Here is a 27456-nt window from a genome sequence, read left to right on the forward strand (position 1 = left end):
AAAGAACTAACATGATTGACTATGGAGTGGATAGTGATAATGACCTGGACAGGCTGGAGAGCTGGGCAGAGAGAAACCTTATGAAATTCAACAAGGGCAAGTGTAGGGTGCTTCACCTAGGGAGGAACAACCGTAACTACAGGCTGGGGGCTGACGTGCTGGAGAGCAGCTCTGGGGAAAAAGACCTGGGAGTCCTGGTAGAAAACAGGCTGACCATGAGCCAGCAATATGCCCTGGTGGCCAAGAAGGCCAGTGCCATCCTCGGGTGCATTAAGGAGAGTGTGGCCAGCAGGTCATGGGAGGCTCTCCTCCCCCTCTCCTCTGCTCTGGTGAGGCTGCATCTGGAGCACTGTGTTCAGTTCTGGGCATCCAATTCAAGAAGGACAGGGAACTGCTGAGAGAGTAGAACAAAGGGCTAGGAAGATGGTTAGGGGACTAAAACATCTGTCTTTTGAGGAAAGACCGAGGTATTTGGGTCTTTTTAGTCTGGAGAAGACTGAGGGGGAATCTTATCAATGCTTATAAATACTTAAAGGGTGGGTGTCTGGAGGATGGGGCCAGCCTTTTTTCAGTGGTGCCCAGTGGCAGGACAAGAGGTAACAGGCACAAACTTGATCATAGGACGTTCCATCTAAACATGAGGAGAAACTTGTTTACTTTGAGAGTGACAGAGCATTGGAACAAGCCATCCAGGGAGGTTGTGGAGTCTCCTTCTCTGGAGACGTTCAAAACCCATCTGGACACCATGCTGTGCAACCTGCTCCAGGTGAACCTGCTGTGGTGGGGGACTGGACTAAGTGATCTCCAGAGGTCCCTTCCGACCCCTAACATCCTGTGGTTCTGTGAACAATAATGATAGGAGTATGCTTGTGAAGACAGCATTTTAAGGTGTAATGTGCTAAGACACTCAAGTCCAAGAAGTGCCTGGGATCCACTTGAGGCACCTACATCCAGAATTACAGTCCTTTGTTCACTTGCTACCTAATCCTAACAACAGCTCTTCATTTTTCATGTCTTGAGAAATAATTCATCCTTTATCAAGGTTAATGATTCAGCATCTACTTAGCACTGATGCCTGGATTAGACCCAGCAACTAGCTGGTCTCAGTATCTAGCTGTTACTCCACCTGTGATCGCTAAGGACTGAAGTATATGGTCATTCTGAAAGAATTCTTACATTTGTAACCAATTTATAACCACCTATTTAATGAAATAGATTGTAGCATAGTTGTTTCCTAATCATAAAGCTTATCTGGGATAAGAGTGACTTGAATTAAAGAACTAAATATTATGAGTTTATTCATGCAGACACTTGAGGGATCAAACAGCTACCATCATTACACTATCTTGTCCTGTACATAAACAAAAAAACCTCTCAGTGGGAAGTATTTGGGATACATTTATGAATAAATGAAGATCATGCAGTATATTGCCTTGCTTTCTCCTGAATACCTGCTTAGTATTGTACAAATTTTGTCAAAGTCTTGCTTTAGCTCGAGTTAACAGATTATGCTCTTTGAACTCCAGAAATCTAATCCCAGTTTTTTCTTCTCACAAGTGTTCAAGTGTTACTAGTCTAGATACTCTGAATAGTTCTAAACTAAAGAATCTAAAACTGAGTTTTAGATTTCTAAAACTGATTTAATTCTAAAGTGATTCATGAGTTCCTTACTGTTACAGAAGCAATATAGGCATTTTGCCCAAGTAACACACTTGTTGTTTCTGCATTTTCTGCTGTCTCATGCTCTCTTCTTTACCACTGCTTTTGTTCAGTTTTGCAGCATTTCCTTACAGCTCAGCACCTCGTGCAATTTAATCAATGCAGAAACCAACTCAGCTTGAATTTTTTATCTCAGAACCCAACTCTTGTTCTCCCTCCACAAACCTGACATGTTTGCATACTGTGCAAACAGGTCACTGCAATCCCATTTTGTTGTATATTATTTCCAAACTCAGTTGCTCCAGTGTTGGTGTTATTTGATTTTGAAATGCAGGGTGCTACTTTTTTTGGTACTGCACTACAGAAAGCCAGGCTAACAGAGATTAAATATTCCATAATCCAGCCTTTCCACTGCAATGATTGGCTCCTTCAGTAATGCTAATAATTGACAAGTGATAGATAGCATTCTTAGTAAAACAGGGGTGAGCTGAGGATGCATGCTTGTTGTATGTTTCTTTGGAGCAGTGAGAAATCTACATTCATTACCTAAGTCTGGATTTGAAATCAAACTCAGTCATAAAGGGCCATATGGTTGCACTGAAGACCATACAGCTCATCATCTGTAAAGCACTGTGTCACATGCAAGAGCAGGGCTTACCAGCACCTGGTATTGGACTGAAAGCTCCTCCTCTGGTCTTCAGCTTTCTGTTCCCATAGGCATCCATACACTCCCCTTACTAAACTAGGTGTTCTAGCTTCTATAGAAAGTCTCTCCAACTTTTGTTACAGTAGCTCTAAGAAGATGAGATTTCATGTTTTCCTTAGCCTCAGCACAGTCTTACTTGTCTCCAAACACTGCAACCAAAACTTTGCATGCTCAGGTACAAACAGACCACCTTTCATTTTTAGAGACTGGATTTCCGTTCATGGTGTTCCATGAGCAATCTGGAGTCTATGATGACAATTCTCACTTCAATCACAAAGAGAAGTGGCTTTTTAGATATAGTACAAATTACTACCTCAGCTTGTTCAGAGAAGTGTAAGGACCCGTGAGACGCAATAAATCTTAGTTCTCTGAGTTGGCAGTGGTTAGAAAGTGAGGCAACAGTCTGCTTCCAGAGCAGTACAAGACCTCACTGGGATGTGCCTGAAAGATGCCACAGTGCAACACGCTCTGTGCTCTGACAGCACCCACTAACAACCAGCATGGCAGAATTCTAAGGACATATTCTGGGAGCTGTAGCAAAGGAAAGGGAAAGATTTCGGTGCTTTATCTGTGGTTGTCTGGAAAAAGGAAACCCATTCACAACCAGCAATTATATTTTCATACAGCTCTGCAGACTAGGCATCCCCACAGACTCAGCCCTGAGTCTTGCAGTATTTTTTTCGTTGTCTGGTGAATTTAGTGGTGTGTTTCACCCATGGGGATTAGGAACAATTCCCATTTCCATACTGAGAAAAGGAGACTATGTCCTCCTTCTCTGTTGGAGGAAGACACTACTGGGGCACGTGCTCAGTCGGAACAGATTCTTCTCAATACAAATAGAAAAGGGTATTTGTAGGCAAATAAAGTGTTTAGCCCCTTAAGCAGAGAATGTAAGAGCTATCATCTCGGAGACACTCTGTGCTCCTGCAGGTATTGTACTCACCAGAGTTTGTTGATACCGGAAGGCTTTTGTTGGAGAGGCATCCCCAGTCATATCCCCAGAAACCACGTCCTGTGGAGCAGGGGTTGTTCAGGGCAATGGCTTCCCGTCTGCCCTGCACAGCAAAATCATGGAGTGAGGCAGATGCAAGGCTTCAGCTAAAATCAGAGCACCCTGGGAGAGAAGGTTACTGGTGAGGGAAAGACAGGGAGCGGGCGTGTAACCAGAGACTCCCTGCCCCCTCCTCTTCACTGTGTGCTTGGACACAGCAGCCACTTCTCTGCCTCAATAATTCTCTGCTGCCTGGGCACCAGAACAGCGCAGCAAATTAACAGGAGGTAAGGTTTCTCTCTTCTCTTTCAAGTAGTGCTATTCTTCACTGCATTTGGAAGGTGTCAACAGTGGGACCATATAAAGAATGGGGGCAGATGACAGATAAACTAGGGAAGAAGAAAATAAAAAATAATCACAGTTAGAGACAAGGTAACCGTCCTGCTGCTTTAGCAGGGTTATTCCTACAACCTCTCTCAGGGACAACTTTGTGAAATTTCAGCATCTGAGAGGGCAAGTGCTCCTAGCAGGTGTTGGAAGACTATCCCTTATAAAAATTGCATGGTGTCCTCATATTTAACATAATTTTTCTTAAAGCATATCCATTATTGCTGACTCCCTGGCCACAATACCTCACCACAAATAAACTGTCTTCCTTACAGTCTTTGTACCTTGATCTACTGGCATAACCAACATTCAGTGTCTTTTTCATACAGAATCACGGAATGGTTGAGGTTGGATGGGAACTCTGGAGACTCTGCAAACTCTCTGGGCAATGTCATTCAGTGCCTCATCACACTCACAGTAAAAAAAGGTTTCCTCGTGTTCAGATGGAGCTTCTGTATTTGAGTTGTGCCCATTGCCTCTTGTCCTCTCACTGGGTGCTACTGAGAAGAGCCTGGCTTTGTCCTCTTTGCACCCTTCCTCCAGTTGTTCATGTGTATTGCTAAGATTGCCTTAAGCCTTCTCTTCTCCAGGCTGAATAGTCCCAGGTCTCTCAGCCTTTCCTCATATGGCAGGTACTCCAGTCCCTCACCATCTCTGCAGCCCATTGTTGGCCTTTCTCCTGTGTGTCCGTATCTCCCTTGCAGAGAGGAGCCCAGAACTGGACACAGGACTCCAGGTGCAGCCTTGCCAGAGCTGAGTAGAGGGGAAGGATCGCCTCCCTTGATCTGATTTGCTGACAGCATTCCTCCTGATGCAGCCCAGGAGAACATTAGCCTTGTTCACTACAAAGGCACGTTGCTGGGTCCTCTTCAACTTGTTGTCCACCAGAGCCACAGAGTTCTTCTCTGCCAAGCTGCTTTCCAGCTGGGTGGCCTCAGCATCTTTTGGTGCATGGGGTTGCTCCTCCCCAGGTGCAGGACTCTGCAGCTGTTGAACTGCATGAGCTTGACTTCATGAGGTTTCAACCCTTAATTATTATTTTTTAATTTTCTTTTTATTTTTTTCCCATCATTCTCAGAAGTGAACATTAAGTTCTGAGACATTATGTGATAAACAGATACACCAAAATATGCATATTCTAACATCTAAATTCCATTATTTTACTCCTGAGAACTACCTTGAGAAGATCTTGTGTTTTCCTTTTGTAAATGTTTGATTTTGTTTCTTACTGACTAGAAATGACATGGGAATATAGAAGACAACCAAAAAACTATGCCTAACCAGATTTGTTATACCTAGAACTAGTCAGAGCTGCTCAACAGGACAGTCAGGAAGGCTTTGAAGGATATTGAGGATCCTGGAGCATCAGTAGGTGCACAAAGTAGGGAGGTCCTGCCTCCTGCCCTTCTGTGTATCCTGGGCCTTTGCCACAAGGAAAAGAACTAGTAGGGTAGAGAGGGCAAAATGAGGGTGCTGCTGCCTTGAGAAACAGAGCACTGAGCACCTGTGGTAACTGCTACATCCTCAGCTGAGTCTTAGTTACTGTCTGCTGTATCCTGAGGTGGCAGCAAGCCCAGAGGTCTGTGGGGAAAGGAGCAGATAGTATAGGCCACAGCTCTTTGCAGACACCTGCTGTTTTATTCCTTTGTCTGTAAAGCTTTTCAATCAAGCCAATGGATAAATTCTATATAAATTGAGGCAAAACAGTTACTTGCAGCAACATCATGACTTCCTAAGCTGTTTCACCCACTAAATAAAGATAGGTTATGTAAGGCGTATGAAAGGTGAAAGCATTTCCTTTATTAAGGTTATCCAGTCACGGATCTTTTCAATGCAGAAGGTGATAAAGAAAGACAGAAGCCACCAAAAAACCCACGCAGAGGCTCAAGCCTGAAAGACAAGGGGTAACAAAGGTGATGAAATGTCTCCAGTCACTAACTGATGGTCCATTAAGAGATGACAGGCATTGCTTTGGAGATGGCCAGCCTGGGTTTTGTAACTAAAAAGGGGAAAACAAGAGGACTACAAGGATTTGAACTAGGTCTGTGGGGCTATCCCATGTATGAGAGTGCTGCAAGGATGAGGTGCCAGCAACTGGTGAGACTGATGAGTGAATTTGGGGTCAGCAATTGCAGTCAGGTCTAGGGGCTCCGTGACTGTGGTGTCAGCAATAGGAGTAAGCAGGGTCTCATCATCAGTAGCTGGAGCAGCCATACCTCTCTGGATAATCTCCTTGGGTGCCCGGAGCTCTAGCTACCAGTGAGACCTGTGTGAAGGGACTTGATGCCAGCAACTGGCATTAGACCAGAGGTGTAGGCACCCCAGGCCTGTGGGATCAGCAACAGGAGTGGCTGTCTACTCCAGCCTCTAGGATGGGACCAGCCTGTGTGTTGAGCACAGGTGCTGAGGGGATAAGCATAAGCAAGGCAAGGTAGGGGCTCAGCCCCAGCACCTGAAGCAGTACTGTAAGTCTCGGCCCTTGTGCCATCTGCTGAGGGGAGGTATCCCAAACCTGGGATATATGCATATAATTTGGTGACAAACTTCAGTCTGCACTAGTTAGCAGCTAGGACGCCCCAAGTCTGGTCAGGGGTATTAGGTATTCAGTAAGACTCATGAGTATAATGTGCCTGAGGGACTAACCAACAGGTGGTAGACCTATGGATCAGAGAGGAAGGCCTGAGATTTGTGCAGGGGTATGGGAGAGACAGAAGGAGCCATGCTCTCTGGTTACTCATTGGGTCCATGAACACACTTGTGAAGCTACCGAGTAGGGGTGTGAGTGCTTTCACTGCTGCAAGTGAACTTCAATCCTTATCAGCCAAAGAGGAGAAGGGGCTGCCTAGGTTGATGCTCTGAGCCCTGGAAGCACTAAAGCTAGGTGCTGCTGAGAGCAGTGCTCTATCTACTGCTGTCTGTGAAGCTGGCTATACCAGTGTTCTCCATGTGTGTCTGTTCCCAAAAGGCACACTGAGCTTTGCTACTGTTTGAACCTGCAGATGGAAAATCAGCCACTACAGCCACAGGCCCAGGCCAGGAAGCCCAGGGTTTCTGAGTTGGGCAGGAGGAATACCCAAGCCACAGGACTGCTAGAGGCAGTGGCAGCTTTTAATAACCCTTAACTGTTTATTTCTATGCAAAATTAATTTAGAAAAGTTAAGCCTATGCTCAATGTGACCTTTCCCCCTTGCCCTCTATGTCACTTTACTAACAGCTAGCTAGTTTTTCTTTACAACCTGAACATAACAGATCCAAATCTAAATATTTTCTCAATGTAGCATTTTTTTCAGGAACCTTTCTTTTTGGCATCAACTCTTCTTTGAGAACATCAAGCTGACAGTTTTCCCCTATTTTATGCACTGAAACACATCATCAGCCTCCTTTGTGGCTGTGCCTCGCATCTCTTTATTAATGTATTAAGTTTTGTCTAGTCCAGGTGTTATCAAAACTTAGAAGCAGCCCATACTGATTGCAGCTAGCAAGTAGCAGGCTTCTGCCCAAGAGTTCAAAAGCACCTCTGGGAGGTGCCATCTCAAGAAATTATGCACAATTCTCTTTATATACAAGCTCCATTTCTTCACAGAAGTCTCCAAATGAAAGATACTGCACAGATTAATCAAACAAGAAATTCTTTATTTTGACACTTCAAGGCAGTAAAATACAAGTATATAAAAAGTATATACAAAAGTGGCAGTGATAATGCAACTTGATGCAACCCTACAGAAATCTAATCCATCAGAGTGGACTGCTTAATCAATATACATATATATAAAATATTGCACCATTTCAAAGAGGGAGCACTCAGGAATAAAGTGTTTATACTCCAGGGAGGTACAACAGCTCTTAAACTGGTATCTCAAACTTCAGAGTAAGGCACCAACTGGCAAGTATCCTTATTCTGCTTATCACATTGTGTGTAAAGTAACTGCAAGATGCATGTTAATGCTGCACCTTTGTCAGCTGGAGGAAACACAGCCTTTGTTTCCCTAGGCAGAATAATAAAAAAGCACATGCCTAATTTACCAGCCTCCCTCCATATCCCTTTGTCCTTCCCATTTATAATTCAATCCTGAAAAAAAGATTCTAAAAGCCACGCTTATATAAAAAGAGTAAGCCAGGGATTATGCCAATTTACTGCTACAAAATGGAGTGAGACTCAAGTGAAGTCTGTCCATATGTCAGGGTGTAGGCTCTACCACAAAAAGAGAACAATGCCCATCTCCCACATAGTATCATAGGGAAATAACTGCAACTGGACATAAACAAGAGACAAATTACATCATAAGGAGACGGTGCAAGGAATTTCCAAACTAAGTCATGGATTATTTCTTATTGACCAGTTAAAATGACATTTTGCAAACAACAGTAGCTAAACAAACAGGTTTAAATGATCAGGGCTGAAAAAAGAAAACTGATATAACAGGGTAATAATGTAAAACTCTTCCCTTTCATTTAAAAGGGGAACAAACAAAACTACAGTGATAAATAATCCAAGCAACATGCTTGGACTGTAAAAGCTGCCTTGACTATTTTTGTTAATTAAACAAAAGATCCTTTTTTACAAGGCTGTAGGGTTTCAGGTATTCAGTTGTACAGTGCAATTTACAGACTCCTGAGAAGTTGGTGGATTGAATGCTATGCCTGTTGCATCACACAGGTACTATGGAAAACAAATTCCTCAAAAGTAATATTCTATGCTGTTGTTTACTCTTGGGACTAAGGGGAGGTAATCTAGAATTTCTAGATTCAAAACTATTTCTGGGGCAGTTTATGGAGGCTTATTTGTCCATGTTAGAAATTCTGGATGTCCGTTTGTTTTGCTGATAACCTGGGATGTCTCGTAGCTCTCTTGGTAACTTGGCTACATACATACTTAACTTGTAAATCATCAAGGTGGGTAGGAAAATGTGAAGTACTGGAAACAGTAGCCTTCCATTTTAGAGAGGGGAGGATTCTCCTTCACAATGGAGCCTCTTTTAATGTGCACAGGAGCAGATTGCCCTGCATGAAGAACCAGGCAGAAAGTATTAAAAATTTTTATAATACAAGATACATTGCATTTTATGAATAGCTTTCCTTTCAGAAAGGCTTAGCTTTTTTAAAAAAACAACTGTATGAGCAGTCTGTTTCATATTCACTTGGCTTACAAATTCCCATATGTCTCCTTCCAAAGGATGTTCCCACTTCTTCCCAGTTCCAGTGCTGATCATCTTTCGAGGAATTTCCATACATATAGAGTAAGTCAGGAGATTAGAATTTTAAACCTGAACTGAATCAGATGACAAAGAGCTGCCAGAATATTTTAGAAAGAGACAACATGAATTGCACTGGCCAGATATAAACAAGCACGTCTTGCTTGTGGATCTGATGTCGCAGCCCTCAAGAATGAAAATGTAGACATTCATACCCAAAAGTACAGCTTTGGCAGCATCTCTCTTCCAACATAGCTGGCAGGGTTATTTTCCTGGCAAGTAGCCAGGAAACAGGTAAAGGTCCTGACAGAGTGTGCTACAATATTCTGACATTTCCTTGCAGCGGTGAAATTCTGTGCCTGGGGCATAACCTTCTCGTTGCTTGATTTGCCTATTCACCTAAACGTGAAATAAAAAAAAAAAACAAACAAAAACCAACATAAAATTACTGGAAGGATTAAAAAGACAGAAGTAAGAAAAATGTCATTGCTTTCAATACTCATAGAGTATTTTTTTAACTTACTAAAGTCACCCCTATGTACTGTCTTTCTACATTTTAAGAAGGGATAAAGAACTAGGGTGCAGGACCATGGCAGCTCAAGTTGCCATGGTCACACTGCTGCCTCCACTCCCTTTTCCCTCATTTTTCTCCATCATTCTCTTATGCAAGAGAAAGCTCTTCTACAGCTATGTGGTGAACCAGTTCAGGGAATTAATCCACCTGAAAAAAATAGCTATTTCTATACAAGAAAAGTAATTATTGGCAAGACAGATTAACTTGTGTCATAAATGCACCATGTGTTTGCACAAGTGAAATGTGCAAGAAACAGCATTTTTACTGTGGTTAAAACTGCTGTGGAACTGTATGTAAATATATATATATATATGAATGGGGAAGGAAGTAATAATTTTGCCATGAACAAGGCAAGGACAATTGCTTTAATAACAGATTAATCCTAGTGACTTGAAGCACTGGAAGGCTCTTCAGAAACCAGGTGAGTGTGGGAGAAAGATGCTGCAGCTCACCTTCACCAACATGTCAGCCACATGAGTGTCTCGGGCGTCCTCTGCAAACACAGAGGTGAGAGCCTCAATATACCAGGACCCACGCTTGGTGTTCCGCATCGCTGCAGTGCCTGAGAAGAAAGTGGATATGAGGAAGTGTGGGGAACGCCCTATCTTCTTTACCCCACATAAGACTAAACAAAAGATGCCTTTCAAGCCAGCAAAACAGGAGTGACGCCTTCACTCAAGAACAGAATGAGCAGGCCTCTTGCCCTGCAAGATAGGTGCATAGCAAAGGAACAACATAAAGGTTATGATGACTGGCAGAAGAAAAAACAGTAGATTAAAAACGTAAATATACATGGCCAATGGTGATTGGCTAATTCAGACAGTGGTATCTTTTGGAACAATGGTCTTTGGTCTATAAAAAAGAAGAAAGAGAAAAATCTGCGGGGGGTTTTTAGGACTCTGCTCGCCCTCTCTGCCTGCTTTGGACAGACCCCGCTGCAGCACCCGGACCTGCTTGGACGCCACTCCCACGCTCGGAGGGACGGAGAAAGGGGGGCGCCGCCTGTGCTCGCCCCGCGGGGGTCGTGCCCGCTCCCTGGAACTCTGCCTGCCTGGCCCGGACCGAATCGGACCAAAGAAGCCAGCCCAGCCTGCGTCTGCCACTTGCCACGGGACCGGAGCCTTGCCCGCCAGTAGCAGGAAGGGGTCACCCCGGTTACTGGGACGCCGGCCCCCTTGCAGATCTCCAATTGAGCCTGCCAGCACTTCGGACGATCAAATTAAGGAAGGAAGGTAAATATACAGGCACACACGCACACACACACATACTTTTACCTTCTTACAGGGCTCAACTCCTACCCTTTCACTCCATTGGTTTGCACCTCTCCTGAACCTTGATCCCTTAGTGTGTGTTATCCCTTAATAAACTGATTAATTTACAAACTAAACATTGGTCTCAGTAACAATTTCTGAGCGTGGTGGGGGGGGGGGGGGGGTACTTCAATCTACCCTCTAAGAAACGATCCCACACTCAGGGCTCATTTATAAACCTCTCCACATTGGGGGGGGGAAGTCGCGAAAATATCCTGACAGCCGGTAGCTCTTGGTACCGGCCCGCGACAGGAAGTTTCTGGGGAACACAGACACATAAAACCTTCTGTCCCAGGCTGAGCCAGGATGAAGCCAATTTTCCTTTTACTGATTGGTTTGTTTTTTTTTCCCTTCAGTAAGCTCTCTTTTAACTAGCAGCATGTTTTCCAGCTCCAGCTAGTGGACAGATACTGCTGGAATGTTTGTGTTGCTGCTGGTACTTCAAGGTCACTTCACTCTATTTGTGGAAACTGTGGCCTCAGATGCTAAAGGAGCAGAAGAGTCGTTATCTGCAAACCTCCCCTAGGGAGGAGTGGACTAGATGGACAGCAAAATTGACCAAAGTATTACATTCCAGGTATCTACATAAGCTTGGTGTAAGGTCAGGGATCACAGAAGTCAAGCCCCTTCCTGCATCTTCTTCCCTTCTCCTCCATGCATGGCTGGTGCTCAGGGCGGACTCCATCTGTCCATCACCACTGATCCCCAGGTCCGTGCATTCCTGACCCTCCTCACTCTCCCTCAGCTCCTGTCTGCTCTGCTGGTCTCTCCAACAGCTCCAGCACATTTGGGAACTGCTCCCAGCTCAGGAGATGCCATGGGGGTTGTTGGGGGTGGGGGGAGGTGATGGAGCTTTGCACATTCCTGAACACATTTGTATATAATTGTACATATTTTCTTTTGTCATTGGTATTTAATTAAAGCTGCCTGGTTTAGTTTTCAATCCAGAAAGTCTCTCTCTCTTTATTATCTGCCTCCTTTCCCTACCTGGGTAGGAAGGAGGAGGGGATGGAGAGCATTGTTGTTACTGGTTTAATTGCCAATCCTGAGTCAAACTGTGCCACCTTCTTATGATCTAACAATTAATCCTCAGTACCTTTCAGGCAAGCATATCCACAGATCATATCAGAGCACGTAGGCAGGCGAAGTTTGAGATTTTCTTCTTTGTTTGCATCACTTTCTTCACAGCCAGTGGACTCTGACCATTCTTTCCCATCTCTTTGATCCACTCCCCGGTCTGTCTCATCTATGGGACCATCAAACAAGGGGTGAAGGGAGGGAGGAAGGGACAGGGGGTTGGGGGGGGGGGGAGGGAGAAGAGGGAGGGAAAGAAATTATCCTGAATTACTGGATGTAGTTTTTCTGCAAGTCTTTAATTTTGATCCCTGGTCAGCAATGCCACAACTGCCGTCAAACAGGAAGATTCTACGTGAACTTGAATATTTTTTTGCTGTTTTAAAAAACTCATCTGAAAGTTCTTCTGCACAAACTAATGTAGATGCCAGAAAGAGCTGGACCTGTTCACTGTCATGTGACTGTTAGTCTGTGTGCTGATTTTTTCCTCTTTCTTATGCTGATCAAGGGATAGCTGGCAAAGCAAAGATGTTTCTGGTAGTCCTTCACCATACATGGATTTGATGCCTAGCCCTAAGAGCTTCTATTTTCCACTTTTACCTGCCTTAGAACATGTCCAGAAATGTCTAGTGTAGCCTGCAATGCTAACTACCTACTTATTGCACAACTCACATTAGAGCTATAGTTTTAATTGCTAAGGTCTAGCTCCAAGAAATCAAGAAAACATGGACCAAATATCAAAATCAGTTCAAAATCCTGACTATAATACCACTTGTTGCAATCAAAAGCATAAACTGTGCAACAGTAAAATGCAAAATAATTTGACCCCAAACATGAGAGAGAAAACTCCGGTACATGGAGATTTTCTTAAAACCAGGATTCATTAGGATGGATTATCACAGTTGTAGATATTCTCAGTTGTTTACATGATGCAGGGCTTCCACTGTAATCTAGACTAACTGCTTAGAGGCAAAAACTTTAATAGTCCAACACCGCTGTAAGAAAAATAAAACATTTTATAGGTTTTCTTCTATATAACTTCACCCTTTTGTTCCTTTGTTGTATTAAATTCTACCAGTCTAGCAGCACAGGTCAGATTCCAGTCTTAGGAGGCACATGTGTCCACTTCAGAGGCTTTCCACTTATGATGGCTCTAGGTTTTGTCACCTAAGAAGTGCGTTTGGATTTCTAACCCTTTACAGAGGCTGTTGAAAAAGTAGTTAGACTATACTAAATCTTTATCTACTTTTAAAATTCTGTCATTTATAGAAGACAGATTAGGCTTATTATATAAACGCAGGGCAAACAAAAAACCTATGCACTTCTCATTTCAACTAGTTCCAGCTAACTTGCGTGGCACAAGAGATTGACTACTAATCTATGTCCATGCCACTTATACAGCCTTTAAAATGCTGATTTTAATTTTTTTTTAAAGTAAAGGAAGATTTTTCCCTTTCAGTCACTTAAGGCTCAATCCTTTGCCTACTGTCACATGCCAGTTTTACAGTATTTTGCATAGCCAGCTTACCACTCTTCCTTAACTGAAACCTTTATAGGAATCATAGAATGGTTTGGGTAGGAAGGGACCTTAAAGACCATCTAGATCCAACCTCCCTGCATGGGCAAGGACACCTCCCACCAGACCAGGTTGCTCAGAGCCCCATCCAACCTGCCCTTGAACACTGCCAGGGAGGGGGCAGCCACAGCTTCTCTGGGCTACCTGTGCCAGTCTCTCACCACCCTCATAGCGAAGAATTTCCTCCTAATCTCTCATCTAAATCTAAATCTCCCCTCTTCCAGTTTTAATCTGTGCTGCCTTGTCCTCTTGCTACCAGCTCTTGTAAAAAGTCTCTCCCCAGCTTTCCTGCAGCCCCTCCAGGTACTGAAAGGCCACTACAGGAATAGGAAGGCCAAGCAAGACTTGTTGATGTGAGCAGACCCACTGTAGTAATATTACAATCAAACATACCTAACTAGGGCAGCTGCCAATTCTGGCTTTTTGTACTTATTTCCACACTGTTATGAGTCTGCATATTCACATTTGCTCAAGAGTTATGTAAAGGGTCAATAACATAAAGGAAAGGAATCTCATTCCATGCATTGTAAACATGCACGTTACAATATTTTCAAATGCTTAGCAGTATAAAATATTTTTGATCCCCAAAATATTTCATGTAGGCTTTAGGTTACTCTCTGCATTGAGATTAAATAAGGATAAAAGGTGAATTAAATATTGTTTTGTCTAGGGGACAAACTATAAAGCTCTGCTAAAAATGAAAGAGAGTTCATTGAAAGGAAAAGAAAAAAAAAAAAAAAGAAAGAAAAGAGGAGCCAACTTTGATAGCTCAAGAGATGGCAACACCAGAGATACAACACATCCAGGATCAAGACAGACAGGACTTCAGACAACACTCCAGTGCTAGTGCACCACTCTGTGCTGTGCTGCAATTTGATGCACCATATGCCCCACTCCCCCTACTGCAGGAACAGCAAGAGAAAGCCTCAATGTATGAGTGGGATATGATAAAGCTTTATATCACTAAGGTGCTCTGGGGTCTGCAAGTCAATGCACACACCTCATGCAGAGCAAAAGACACTTACAGAGCAACAGATGCAGTGGCAGCAGCAGGGCAGAGGGAGGTGAATATGGGTCCCCACTTACACCTGAGAGAAGCAAAGAGGAGAGTTGACAGCGAGTTGAATGTGAGGGTGTGTATGTGTGCACAATGAGCTTTAAGGGCATGGTAAATGCATGGCTTGCAGTATCTAGGCACTCACCTCCCCGGCAGGCCTGAATAAAGAACATTTTGGGCTTATTCTGGAGATTTGGACAGTTTGCATTATCAAAGAGCTGGAAAGCCTCTTGTAACTGAAAGAAGACAGAAGATAAATATTCTTCACTGAATCCTTCTGTGAGGGAAACCCAGTCTCACCTTGCTTTCCTGTAATTTGGTTATTACCTCACCAGTCTTGGTATTTTCTCCTTAATCTCCAGTTTATCACTATGTGATAAACACATCCCCTCCCCATCCTCTCCCCCAGATCCTAATAGTTTGAGTTTATGCACTCTACCTAGTGCTGCCTGTATAGGAAGAGAAACTGAAATAACTTCCCATACTTGTTCTATTTCCATGCCATTCTTTATCATAAAGACTTCTCAAAGACAGCTCCCTGCCCTTTTCTTCCCACAAACTCCTATTTTTTCCTTTAAAAAAAATCTGAATCCTCAGAATCCTCCCATTACCTCACTCCCACCCCCCGCCTCCTTTTTTTTTTTTTTTCATTGCTGCTTTTCAAGAGATAAACTACAACAACACATCAGGACACAGCAATACACCTGTAGTAGTGTGCCATCACTTCCATAAACCCCACCCTCCACACCATGGGAAAGTAAAGCCACAATGCAGGAATCCACATCCTGATGATCTGGCAACTTAGAGAATCTCTCTAATGCCTTCTGCATCTCCTGGAAGAGAGAAATACAGTGTTTAATGCTTTCCAGACTTGCACAAGACAAGTGGATCAATAGTTCTCCTGTTCTGAAATAAACTCTATGTACATCACATTTATAGGACAGATGAAGTGTTTTATAGAAGAACTGCATGATGTTCTTGTCCTTTTACGTAATATTCAGTCCTAAGTATAACCTGCCATATAGGGAAAGGCTGAGAGAACTGGGTTTGTTCAGCCTTGAGAAGTCTCAGAGACCTTACTACCATGTTGCAGTACATAAAGGGTGGCTATGAAGAAGACAGAGACTCCCTTTTTACAAGGAGACACATGGAAAAAACAATGGATAAAAGGTACAAGTTGCTCGTGGGGAGATTCCAGTTGGACTCCAGAAGAAAATTTTTCACCATGAGAACAGTTAGACATTGGAATAATCTCCCAAGGGAAGTGCATTGGACAGTTTTAAGACTCAGCTTGACAGGGTGCTGGGCCATCTCATTTAAACTGTATTATTATCTAGAAAGGTTGGACCAGATGATCCTTGAGGTCCCTTCCAACCTGGCATTCTATGATTCATTGTGAAGTAGGAATCACTTAGGACATCCTCATTTCTATACTGGCCAACAGGAGCATGCAGCAAATATCTGCATTGGTACATACAGATTCAACATAGGAGAAATCAAGTGTTATTTAATAGAAGTTTTACATTGACACTTGTGTCTGGCTAGGATATTGGAGCAACTTAAGATATATACTCTGGTACTTTAGGCATTCAAACACTAGTGACCAATTCAAATCAACAATAAAAGTTGGAAAACTTGAGGTATTCTGACAAGAGAGCAGACGCAGAAGTCTTGTAATGTTGCAAAAGCTGCCTTCCAGAATAAAACTCTCTTTAAAGGTTTCATAGGGATTTAAAACAAGTAAGAGCAAATGAGGCTGGTGAGAGCAGCAATTTCATTCCTAGTTAAGTGAAACTTAACTGTGTAGATACTGGAAGACTGATAATTAGGATAGCAATTGAGTCCATCAGTGAAAGGACACCAAAACATCACTTAGACTAAGGCAATCTCTTAAGACATTTATGTAACCGCTATAAGCTCCATTCCATATTGGTTTGGAAGTTCTCAGATCCATCCTCCTTACCTGTGCTGTTTGATCACGAAAGACAGTCACTTGATACCCAAGATGCTTGAAAAGCACCTCCAGGGAAGTACAGTCCACATCTCCCCCTGCGCGATACTCCAAGTCCTTCTCACTGCTGAAATGGACATTGCTGAGAATCAGTGCTAAGCCTCGGGGCTCTGATATCAGTTTATATGCCTGAGAAGATTTAAAATGAGTAAATTTAGACTACACAAGGAAATAACAGAATGTTAGAGTAGAACAGCAAGCCCTATGTACCAATTTGATATTTTTTTTAATAAATAAAACAAATACTTCCATTGCAAAGGATCTGAAAGACAACTGTATTTACAAGTCTCCACAACCGATGATCCTACAATGCTATTAAGATGTGACACTAGCTTGCTTTATTTATCTTTTAAGGAAAACAAAAAAAACAAACCCACAGCTTACACATTTCAACTTGCAAATTACGTCTTGCTTACTTTTTTCCACTCTCCCCCCCCTCATCCCAGCACTAGCCTCATTTATTTCTGTCATTCCTATCAAAGGCCTCAGGACAACATTATGCAAAGTTTAGCTAATAGGTTTTAGTTGCTCTGAGGAGGAGACAGAAATGTGAAACAGCAAGTGAGTTACAATTGTAACAGCACATTACTGACCCTGAAAGTTACGCTGCTGGCAAAAAGGTTAACAAGGAAAGAATTAAAGAGAGGTGTCTCCAAATTAAGTTCCCTCTCTGCCCCTCCAACTCTAACAACATCAATACTAAATCAGTTACTAACACTCCTGTAAATCGGAAGTGAAATTTAATACCAAATGAGAACATCAAAAGGGGCGTATCCAGGAGCAGGTGTAAAAGGAGGCAAATCAAGCTCAACCTGATGCTACCTAATTAGGTCTCCCCATTAGACAGCTGGAAAAAAACCTGGTTTGCTATGCAGAGCCTGTGACAGCACTGTCAAGTGTTAGCACACTGTCTAACCCTAGTGAAGCATCCGCCCTCCTACACAAAAATAATTTTGTTCCTTAAGTCCACACCACCAAAATCTATGCTTTATAAACAGAATAAACAAAAAGTATTTAGACTACCTATATAACTTCAAATGCTGCAGAAGATTAGAAATGTGGGTTGTTCTACTCAATACTACCCAGCACAATATCCAGATCTGGCTCTTGAGCCTAGGGAGACACTATTCAGGGTACAGCTGGCAATGAAAACAGCCAATATTGACTACTATTTGAAACACAGGTCTAGTATTTAAGAGTTATTTGCAGGGTGTGTCAAAACACTGAAGAAGATAAGTATGCAGACAAATAAATACTGATAGCTTACACACAGCAATGGAACAGAAGGCATTTCATGAAACTCTCCATGAACAAAAACCAGAAGCAGAGATTTGCATAAAGTTACAGAACTCCTCAGAGTTTTTTTTGACACTTGTAAATGAGAACTAAAGTGAAACAAAGATGACTGGTAATACCTTTCAGCACAACACTGATCTGCACCCCAATCAAGGATGCATTTTGATTCAGTTTTAAGCAGCACCATATTTTAAGTAGCAGTTGATATATCCAAACACCTGCCATCTTTCACATCTTAAGGAGGTTTTCTCTTGTCAACTACTTACCAAGTGCTGATGATCATAATAAAACTCAGGGGTGCAGTACTTCACTGGGGGAACTGGGGGACCATCTCCATTATCCAAGGAATGTTCCATTGGTTCTGTGCAAAAAAAACAAACATGGCAATAAAAATTTAAAAATCCCAATTTCAAAGGCAGTAACTTGCAAATTCTGAACTATGAGGTCTTTGGTATATTGCTGTATTATACTATAATTTTTTTCTAAAAATTTTACTTGATCAGGGACTACAGACATGCAATGAAATGTAGCAGAAAAACCCCAAAAGTAATGGAATGGTATACCTTTTTATTATTTTAACTGGCCTTTTTTTTTTTCCATCTTGTATGTGAGTTAGCCTTATCCAAGGCCTAGTAAATTTGGTTCTACGGTGTATGAAAACAGAATTATCATTTTAAATTAGAGCCATATACTTTCTGTCATTTTGTACAGTACATTATTCCTTTCAGTTAGGCTGACAAACCATTGTTAGAAATATTCAAATAGAATAGTGCTTCTTCCTTTCATAAAAGGCCTCCCATGCTCATTAGATACAATTATTTACTTTTTGCTGAACACACGCATAAGTGCTCAAACTAGATGTTTCTAATTTTCATAAAGTCCAAAGCCCTTTTTTGTTCATCTGTCTCTGAACAATCCATTCCTCTAGATAGTGGCAGAGGAGGCAAGTGACAATCAACTATGCCATTTGCAGACACTCACTCCCCTGTCCTGAAGAAATGGAGCTAATAATGTTCATTATCTCCTTTAAAACCTTTTTTCAGCCTTTTGAGGCATGTCTCTCCTGGTTGGAGGAAGATGTGCTCTAAAAAACCAAAACAACCAACCCATAAACCTTTGCACCTAAATAAAGCCTTCAAAATCTAGTCACTTGTTCTTTTGACTCCAGAGAGAGAACCTAGTAACCACTACATGGTTAAAGCTGTGATTAGGAAACATGACTACTCCAGGCATTACCAGAGGCAACATAAAAAATAGCAAGGAGATTCATTCCAACTAGTTCCCTGATCTAAGTCAAAAATGCTTGCTAAAGAAAAGCTGATTTGCTGCACTTGACAGAAGCTACAAAAATCTGTTGGGCCTATGTATAAGGCCTTGTACTTCAATTTCTTTGTTAAGGAGGATGTCTAAGTTAGGGAATACTACCAAAAATCAGTATCTTTTCACAGCTATATTTCAATTAAACTCTAGCACAAATCTTAAACAAAGAAAATCTTTGAAAAAATCTAAACTTTTACTGGCACAAACTGTTTAAGTCACAAAATTTCCTGTAAGAATAAATGAAGCTGACAAGAAACTAATTGGGTTCTCTCTTCCAGTATGCTATTTTACTTCCATTTTCCAGCCTAATTCTGCCTTCTACGTCTGATCACGATATAGTCTGTTCACTGTCAAATTTGTATTCCTGAGATAAGGAAAGTGGTGGCAAGCTTATCTCCAGAATTGAATTAAAAGAGTATTAAGAAATTAGAAGCAAGCAGCCAGACAACCAATCAAGTACTAATGATGTCATTTGCAACTCACCAATCCAGCGTGGTCTCTTCGAAATACATGATTCACTGGTAGGGAATGGAAGATTTGATCCATAACAGTGTTCAAGCTACAAGACATCAAATAAATCCATGAAAAAAACAGTAGCATAAAACAGCTCTTTTTTTCTCAACAGTACAAGGCTGTAGATATCATGGAACAAAGGTACACGCATCTACATATACATGGTTCATGACCATCTGAGGAACCTGAGTATACAAAACTACAGTGGGGCCTGATGAGATGCATCCCTGAGTCCTGAGGGAACTGGTGAATGTAGTTGCCAAGCCAATCTCCGTATTTGAAAAGTCATGGCACTCAGGTTAAGTTCCTGGTGACAGGAAAAAGGGAAAGATCACACCCATTTTTAAAAAGAGTAGAAAGGAAGACCTTGGGAACTACCAACCTGTCAGCCTCACCTCTGTGCCTGGGAAGATCATGGAACAGGTCCTCCTAGAAGACATGCTAAAAAACATGGAGGATACAGAGAGGAGATGATATGAGCTAGCCAGCATAGCTTTACCAAGGGCAAGTCCTGCCTGACCAACCTAGTGACTTTCTACAATGGAGTCTTTATATCACTGAGCATGGGGAAAGCAGTGGATGTCATCTGTCTGGACTTCTGCAAGACCTCTGACATGGTCCCCCACACCATCTCCTAAGCTGGAGAGACATGGATTGATAGGGGGAACTGTTTGGTGGATAAGAAATTGGCTGGATGGTCGCATCCAGAGAGTAGTGGTCAATGGCTCAATGTCCAGATGAAGAGGGGGTGACAAGTGGTGAACCTCAGGAGTCCATACTGGGACTGGTGCTGCCTAATATCTACATGAATGACACAGACAGTGGGATCAAATGCGCCCTCAGCAAGTCTGCCAATGACACCAAGCTGGGTGGTGCAGTTAACACACCTGAGGGAAGTGATGCCACCCAGAGGGACCTGGATAAGCTGGAGAAGTGGGCCCACATGAATTTCATGAGGTTCACGAAGGCCAAGTGCAAGATTCTGCAACTGGGTAGAGGCAATTCTCATTATCAATGCAGGCTGGGGGATGAGGTGATACGGAACAGCACTGAGGAAAGGGACTTGGAGGTAGGGGTAGGTGAAAAGACGGACATGAGCCAACAACGTGCACCTGCAGCCCAGAAAGCTAACAGTGTCCTGGGCTGCATCAAAAAAAGTGTGGCCAGCAGGTCAAGGGAGGCGATTCTTCCCCTCTACTCCACTCTCATGAGCTCCCACCTGGAGCACTGTGTCCTGTTCTGGAGCCCCCAACAGAAGAAGGACATGGAGCTATTGGAGCAGGTCCAGAGGAGGGGCCACAAAGATGATGAGAGGGCTGGAGCACCTCTGCTATAAAGACAGGCTGAGTGAGCTGGGGTTGCTCAGCCTAGAGAAGAGAAGGCTCCAGGGAGACATCATAGCAGCCTCCCAGTAGGTGGAGGAGGCCTAAAGAAAAGCCGGGGAGGGACTTTTTACAGGGTAGTGTAGTGATAGAAAAAAGGGGTAATGGATTAAAATTGGAAGAGAGGAGATTTAGGTTAGACATTAGGAGGAAATCCTTCGGTGTGAGGGTGGTGAGACACTGGAACAGGTTGCCCAGGGAGGTGGTGGAGGACTCATCCCTGGAGGCATTCAGGATCAGGCTTGACGAGGCTCTGAGCTACCTGATCTAGTTAAAAAGGACCCTGCTCACTGCAGGGGGGGGTTGGACTAGATGGCCTTTTAAAGGTCTCTTCCAACCCAACATATTCCATGATATACAAGACTTAAACCATAATATGGTTCACATCCAAGACAAATATCATGACAAAACAGGAGCAGCACTGTCAAGGCAAAATGTCTTCCTTTCTTTGCTCATCTTTACTTCTAGCCAAATCCTTCATTTGGAAACTTTACACCAAGGTCAGTGATACCCGTATTTTGATTGTTTTCAAAATGTCACTGTTTCTATAGTACAGCACAACCGAAAAAAATAAAATAGACAGGTTAGTCTAATAAACCCTGCATTTTAATAAGGGAACAACTCTGTTCAAAAATATCAGCTCTTCCTTCCATCATATAAAATATGTTTACTGCTAGTTTCCATCTTTGTCAAGGCACTAAAAATATGGATCATTGCTAAATTCTTTGTTTAGACCAATGCTAATGACTGCATAGTAAAGAAAGAAAAGTCCATCTCGCCTCAACAGACAACACTAGCTTTTAGCAGCTTTCCACTGAGAGAATTATTAAACACCACCTTCAAAGGTTTCAGAGAAAATATTTTCTTTGTAGCTTTTGGGTTCTTGATGATACATCCATTAAGAACACATTGGATGCAGGAACATTCAGCAGCCTTATGCAGCTCAACAAGAAGTGCAGAGTCCTGCACCTGGGGAGGAGCAACCCCATGCACCAAAAGATGCTGAGGGCCATCCAGCTGGAAAGCAGCTTGGCAGAGAAGAACTCTGGGGCTCTGGTGGACAACAAGTTGAAGAGGACCCAGCAACGTGCCTTTGTAGTGAACAAGGCTAATGTTCTCCTGGGCTGCATCAGGAGGAATGCTGTCAGCAAATCAGATCAAGGGAGGCGATCCTTCCCCTCTACTCAGCTCTGGCAAGGCTGCACCTGGAGTCCTGTGTCCAGTTCTGGGCTCCTCTCTGCAAGGGAGATACGGACACACAGGAGAAAGGCCAACAATGGGCTGCAGAGATGGTGAGGGACTGGAGCACCTGCCATATGAGGAAAGGCTGAGAGACCTGGGACTATTCAGCCTGGAGAAGAGAAGGCTTAAGGCAATCTTAGCAATACACATGAACAACTGGAGGAAGGGTGCAAAGAGGACAAAGCCAGGCTCTTCTCAGCAGCTCCCAGTGAGAGGCCCAGTAGCAAGATGCATAAAGTGGAGGTTTCCTCTGAACATAAAGATACCCTTTTTTACTGTGAGGGTAACCAAGCACTGGACAAGGTTGCCCAGAGTGTTTGCAAAGTTTCCATTCTTGGCTATATTTAAAAGCCACCTTGACATGGCCCTGGGTAACCTGCTAAAAATGGTTTGGATCCGATGACTTCCAGAGTTGTCTTTCAACCTCCACCATCTTGTGATTCTGTGTGAAAATTCTTAAATTCCTTCCCCTCTGCTTTTACTAAAGCTAATTTGCAAAACAAAACCAAACAAAAATGCCACAAAAAACCAAAACCAATAACCAAACCCATCCTGTCCTTCATAAACTGTTGTTTTTTTTTTCCATTTGAAAAAGATCACTTTGTGCCCAAACCAAATCTGAAATGTAGTTAATCCATCTTATTTTTTAAAAAAACTGTTGTACCCTTGTGATCCCATGGCTCAGGTTGGATGTTGTCTTCAAGATCACTGCCTCCAGATGCTGTTGTTTCGTTTCTCGTAGAGCTTCACAGAAGGCTGAGAAGGCATTAGGGCCCCTCTTGGGCAGCAAATTGAGGAATTCCACATTTTGGCTGAAGCTGCCAGACTTGGCCTAGATCCAGAGAAAAAAACAAAGCCTCACTCAAAGTATCATCCCAAACCAGTAAATTTTCAACAATCTTCAGAATAAGGTTTTGTTGTGTTTTTTTTTACTTCATGTAAATGGTTCATCACTATGCTTAGCTGTGCTAGATCTGTTTTTTTAACTTCTCCTAGTGGATTTCACTCCCACTCCTCTGTTCCTAGTAGGTCAAGAGGGAGAATATAGGACAACACAGCAAGCCAACAATTGATACATTACCAGACACAGTAATATGCTGTCTTCTCTCTGAACTTTTGCTTCCAGTTACTGTTGGAATAACAACTATTACCCCTCCTTGAATACACTAAGTCCAAAACATGTTTCCATTACTTCCCAAAAGTTTATGGTCTCATGCACAGGTATGAAAATCCCTCTGAAAGTGTTAAGTAAAATACTTACTACATGCAGTCAATTTTGAAAAGATACTGCATACATATAGACTGCAATATTTAGACCAAAAAGGCAACATATAGTACTGTATGAGAAAAAGTAGCAATTAAAAATGGAATTTATGTATCTGTAAGATATTCTCAAGAAGTTCTAACTGTTAGAATATTAACAGGGCAATTTGCCAACAAATTGTATAATTTAGATATCATGGGGAAGGCTATTATTGTATAAAACACATCAAAACATCATGTACTAAAAGAGTGGGTATCAAAAATAAATGTTAAAAGTTCCATGGAATTAATTCTTCTTTTCTAATTACTACTTAGATCTCCACACTCCTCTTCGGGTAGATGATGATAAAGGCCTTAACATTCTGCTTGCAATCACAGAAGGTCCCTTAATTGCTTACTTAAATCCTGAGATGCACCTGACATGGACCTTCAGTTCTTGCCTTTTTGAGTTTGCTTTCTCTCTGAAGAGCAGTATCTCCATCCTGCCCTGTCTTCAGTGCATTACCATACCTTTGGGAGCAATCCCCAAGCTCCTTCCAATGGCTTGTCTTCATGGTATCCACTGCTCAGGATTAAGTAACAAGCATTTGCTATATGATCTAGTCTTGGATCATGGAAGGTCCTTTACACAATTTACAAAAATGCACACAACAAGCTGGTTTATAACATATTAAATTACTCACTTTTGCCATGTTCTTTTGAAAACAGGCATTATACCTACTTCTACAAATGGAAAAAAAGAACATGGGATGCACAAAATGCCAAGAAGGGACTGGAAGATACCACCTGACTCATGAAGTGCAACTACATACCAGCATGCAAGCCAACAATTTAGTAAGTCTCTGACAAACTCCATATTGTCAAAAGTAACTTACAGTTCTCCACCATGATGCAAGCAAACCCCATCCTGCTTTGCATGTTCTCCAAGCATAATGACATTAAAATATGGAGGTAACATACAGGTCAAGAGAGGTGATTTTCCCCCTCTACTCCACTCTCATGAGACCCCACCTGGAGTACTGTGTCTAATTCTAGAGCCCCCAACAGAAGAAATACACGGAGCTCGAGAAGCAAGGCCAGAGAAGGGCCATAAAGATAATCAGAGCACTGAAGCACCTCTCCTCTGAAGACAGGCTGAGAGAGCTGGGGTTGTTCAGCCTGGAGAAGAGAAGGCTCTGGGGAGACCTTATAGCAGCCTTCCAGTGTCTGGAGGGGGCCTAAAGGAAAGCTGGGAAGGCACATTTTTATAAGGGCTTGTATCAAGAGAACAACGGGTAATGGATTAAAACTGGAAGAGGGAAAGGTGGGAGAGGTGGGCCAGTGCCAACCTCATGAAGTTCAACAAGACCAAGTGCAAGGTCCTGAACCTGGGTCAGCACAACCCCAGGCACAAATACAGGCTGGGGGAAGAATGGCTGGAGAGAAGTCCTGAGGAGAAGGCTTGGGGGTGGTAGTAGATGAGAAGCTTGACATGAGCCACCAGTATGTGCTGGAGCCCAGAGGGCAACTGCATCCTGGGCTGCATCAGAAGAAGTGTGGCCAGCAGGGCCAGGGAGGTGATTCTGCCCCTCTACTCTGCTCTGGTGAGACCCCACCTGGAGTGCTGTGTACAGCTCTGGAGCCTCCAACAGAGAAGGACATGGAGCTGTCGGAAAGGGTCAAAAGAACACCACAAAGACCAGAGGCCTGGAGCACCTCTGCTATGAAGACAGGCTGAGAGAGTTGGGGCTGTTCAGCCTGGAGAAGAGAAGGCTTCTGGGAGACCTGACAGCAGCCTTCCAGTGTCTGAAGGGGCTACAGGAAAGCTGGGGAGGGGCTTTTCACCAGAGAGGGCAGTGATAAAACAAGGGGCAATGGATTAAAACTGAAAGAGGGTGGATTTAGGTTAGACATCAGGAAGAAATTCTTCACCATGTAGTAAGGTGCTGGAAGAGGTTGCCCAGGGAAGTTGTGGAACCTCCCTCTCTGGAAGTGTCCAGTGCCAGGATGAATGCGGCCCTGAGCAATCTGATCTTGTGGGAAATGTCCCTGCCCTCGCGGGGGGGTTAGAACTATGTTATCTTTAAGGTCCCTTCCAACCCAGGTAATTCTATGATGACGAATTTTACTCTGCTACCCCTGCCGAGAACGACGCCAATAGAAACAAAGCTCAGTGTGGCCGAGTACCGCCTGCGTACCTGTATAATTTCCACCATCTCCGTGGTGATGATATCCTTCTCTACCATATGCTCCATCAGCTCCTTCAACACCAGCTGTTTCGCCAGCATCACCCGGTTCCTCTTCAGCGCTTCCTGGTGACATCGCTGCATGCCGCAGGCCACCAGCATCCTGGCGGGAACAGGGGAAGACCAAAGCCAAACTCAACGGGAGGAGCCGCCCTCACCCCTCCCGACGTTCTGCTCAGCGGGAAGCCGCCCATCTGCGCCTGACGGCGGGCGGGACGGCCCTTCCTCCGCCACCGCCCGCTCCCAGTGCCGAGCTGGCAGTGCCAGGAGGCGACAGGGTGCGGGGAGCGCTTCCGGGCCCGGCTGCTGACACGGGGCCGGGCCCAGGCCCAGCTGCTGCCCAGGCCCCGCACCCCCCGCCCCGCACTCACCGCCTCCTTCCCGGCGGCCCCGGCGCCGCTCCCCCCGCTCTGCCCCCCGGGCACGGCGGCCCCGCCTCTGCGCACGCGCCGCGGCCGGCGGCGTGACGTCACGGCTCGGGGGCGTGAGGCGGCTCCCCGCCCGCGGGGGGCGGGGCTGAGAGGGGGCGGGGCTGCGGGGGGCGGGGCTGCGGGGGGCGGGGCTGCGGGGGGCGGGGCTGCGGGGGCTGAGGGTGCGGGGGGCGGGGCGCGGGGGGCGGGGCTGAGGGGGTGCGGAGCTGCGGGGGGCGGGGCTGCAGGGGACGGGGGTGCGGGGCTGAGTGGGGCGGGGTGCGGGGGGCGGCAGGTAGGCGGCCTTCCCTGCGGTCACGCCGGGGCGGGGCGGGGCTGGGTGTCTGGGGGGGTGGGGGGGGGGGTGGTTTTTTTTTTAATTTTATGTTTAGGGTTTTTTGTTTCCCTGTCTTTTGGCTGACCTACGTTTCAGCTGAAATCAGGTGGAATAAAAAAATAAATAATGATTAAAAAAAAAAAAGGTTCAAGTAACGTTCAGGAGTGAGAAGGGAAGGAAAGGATCGTGCGAGACGTGCAGACTGCAGGTGGAAAAGGAAGGGAGAAAAGCGTGGCCAGCAGGTCAGGGGAGGTGATTCTCTCCCTCTCCTCCACTCTCATGAGATCCAGCTGCAGCACTGTGTCCAGTCTGCAGCCCCCAACATAAGAAGAACACGGAGCTCCTGGAGCGAGCCCAGAGGAGGCCACAAAGATGACCAGAGGGCTGGAACAGCTCTGCTGTGAAGACACACAGAGAGCTGGGGCTGTTCAGCCTGGAGAAGAGAAGGCTCCAGAGATACCTCATAGCGGCCTTCCAGTGCCTGGAGGGGCTACAGGAAAGCTGGGGAGGGGCTTTTTACAAGGGCTTGTAGTGAGAGGATAAGGTGGAACGGATTATAACTGGAAGAGCAGGGATTCAGGTTAGACATTAGAAAGACATTCTTCAATGTGAGGGGGGTGAGACACTGGCACAGGTTGCCCAGGAAAGTTGTGGAAGCCCCATCCCTGGAAGTGTTCAAGGCCAGGTAGGACAGGGCTTGGAGCAACCTGGTCTAGTGGGAGGTGTTCCTGCCCATGCAGGGCGGTTGGAAGTAGATCATCTTTCAGGTCCCTTCCCACCCAAACCATTCTGTGACTCTGTGAAAGGCAAGTGGGCATCCTTAGATCAGACGCAGCTTTACAGCTCTGGTCCTGTAAGGCTTCCAGTAGCTGTTCCTTGGTGCACAGGAGTTCCGCTTGCTAAAACTCAGCACAACTGCAAAGGCATGAGT

General features: G+C 44.2%; 2 protein-coding genes across 4 annotated transcripts in view; both read right to left on the reverse strand.

Moving 5' to 3' along the window:
• The window catches only part of CLCN1 (chloride voltage-gated channel 1), a 63616-nt gene extending 60147 nt beyond the window's left edge, over positions 1-3469 (reverse strand). Inside the window, exon 1 of the mRNA XM_051643194.1 lies at positions 3309-3469. Within this exon, the coding sequence (XP_051499154.1) occupies positions 3309-3359 (51 nt within the window). The 5' untranslated portion in view covers positions 3360-3469. The remainder of the gene's footprint in view (positions 1-3308) is intronic.
• A 3886-nt stretch (positions 3470-7355) lies between these two features.
• CASP2 (caspase 2) lies at positions 7356-26206 on the reverse strand. 3 transcript variants are annotated; one of them, XM_051643549.1, is made up of 12 exons: positions 26150-26206; positions 25731-25881; positions 22955-23122; positions 19637-19712; positions 18100-18194; positions 16490-16666; positions 15231-15359; positions 14672-14762; positions 14495-14557; positions 11916-12065; positions 9962-10071; positions 7356-9334 (listed from the first exon to the last, which is right to left on the reverse strand). In XM_051643549.1, exons 2-12 carry the CDS (start codon positions 25878-25880, stop codon positions 9200-9202), a joined length of 1344 nt encoding a protein of 447 aa, XP_051499509.1. In that variant the 5' UTR covers position 25881; positions 26150-26206; the 3' UTR covers positions 7356-9199. The 3 variants fall into 3 exon arrangements, with proteins under 3 accessions (XP_051499509.1, XP_051499520.1, XP_051499514.1); XM_051643560.1 differs by lacking the exons at positions 15231-15359; positions 26150-26206 and having other exon boundaries at positions 25731-26129; XM_051643554.1 differs by lacking the exons at positions 14495-14557; positions 26150-26206 and having other exon boundaries at positions 25731-26129.
• Between the last annotated feature and the right edge of the window lie 1250 nt (positions 26207-27456).

Source organism: Apus apus, chromosome 1, assembly GCF_020740795.1.
Source record: "Apus apus isolate bApuApu2 chromosome 1, bApuApu2.pri.cur, whole genome shotgun sequence".
NCBI lineage: Eukaryota > Metazoa > Chordata > Aves > Apodiformes > Apodidae > Apus > Apus apus.

Bases quoted from the DNA above. Each gene is read 5' to 3' on its own strand.
- CASP2 (XM_051643549.1), bottom strand. From the start codon at position 25,880: ATGCTGGTGGCCTGCGGCATGCAGCGATGTCACCAGGAAGCGCTGAAG. The intron at 15,360-16,489 runs GTAAGGAGGATG...TCTCTCTTCCAG, and splicing joins TTCGTGATCAAACAGCACAG to GAGATGCAGAAGGCATTAGA. The intron at 9,335-9,961 runs GTGAGCTGCAGC...TTTCACGTTTAG, and splicing joins TGGCTGACATGTTGGTGAAG to GTGAATAGGCAAATCAAGCA.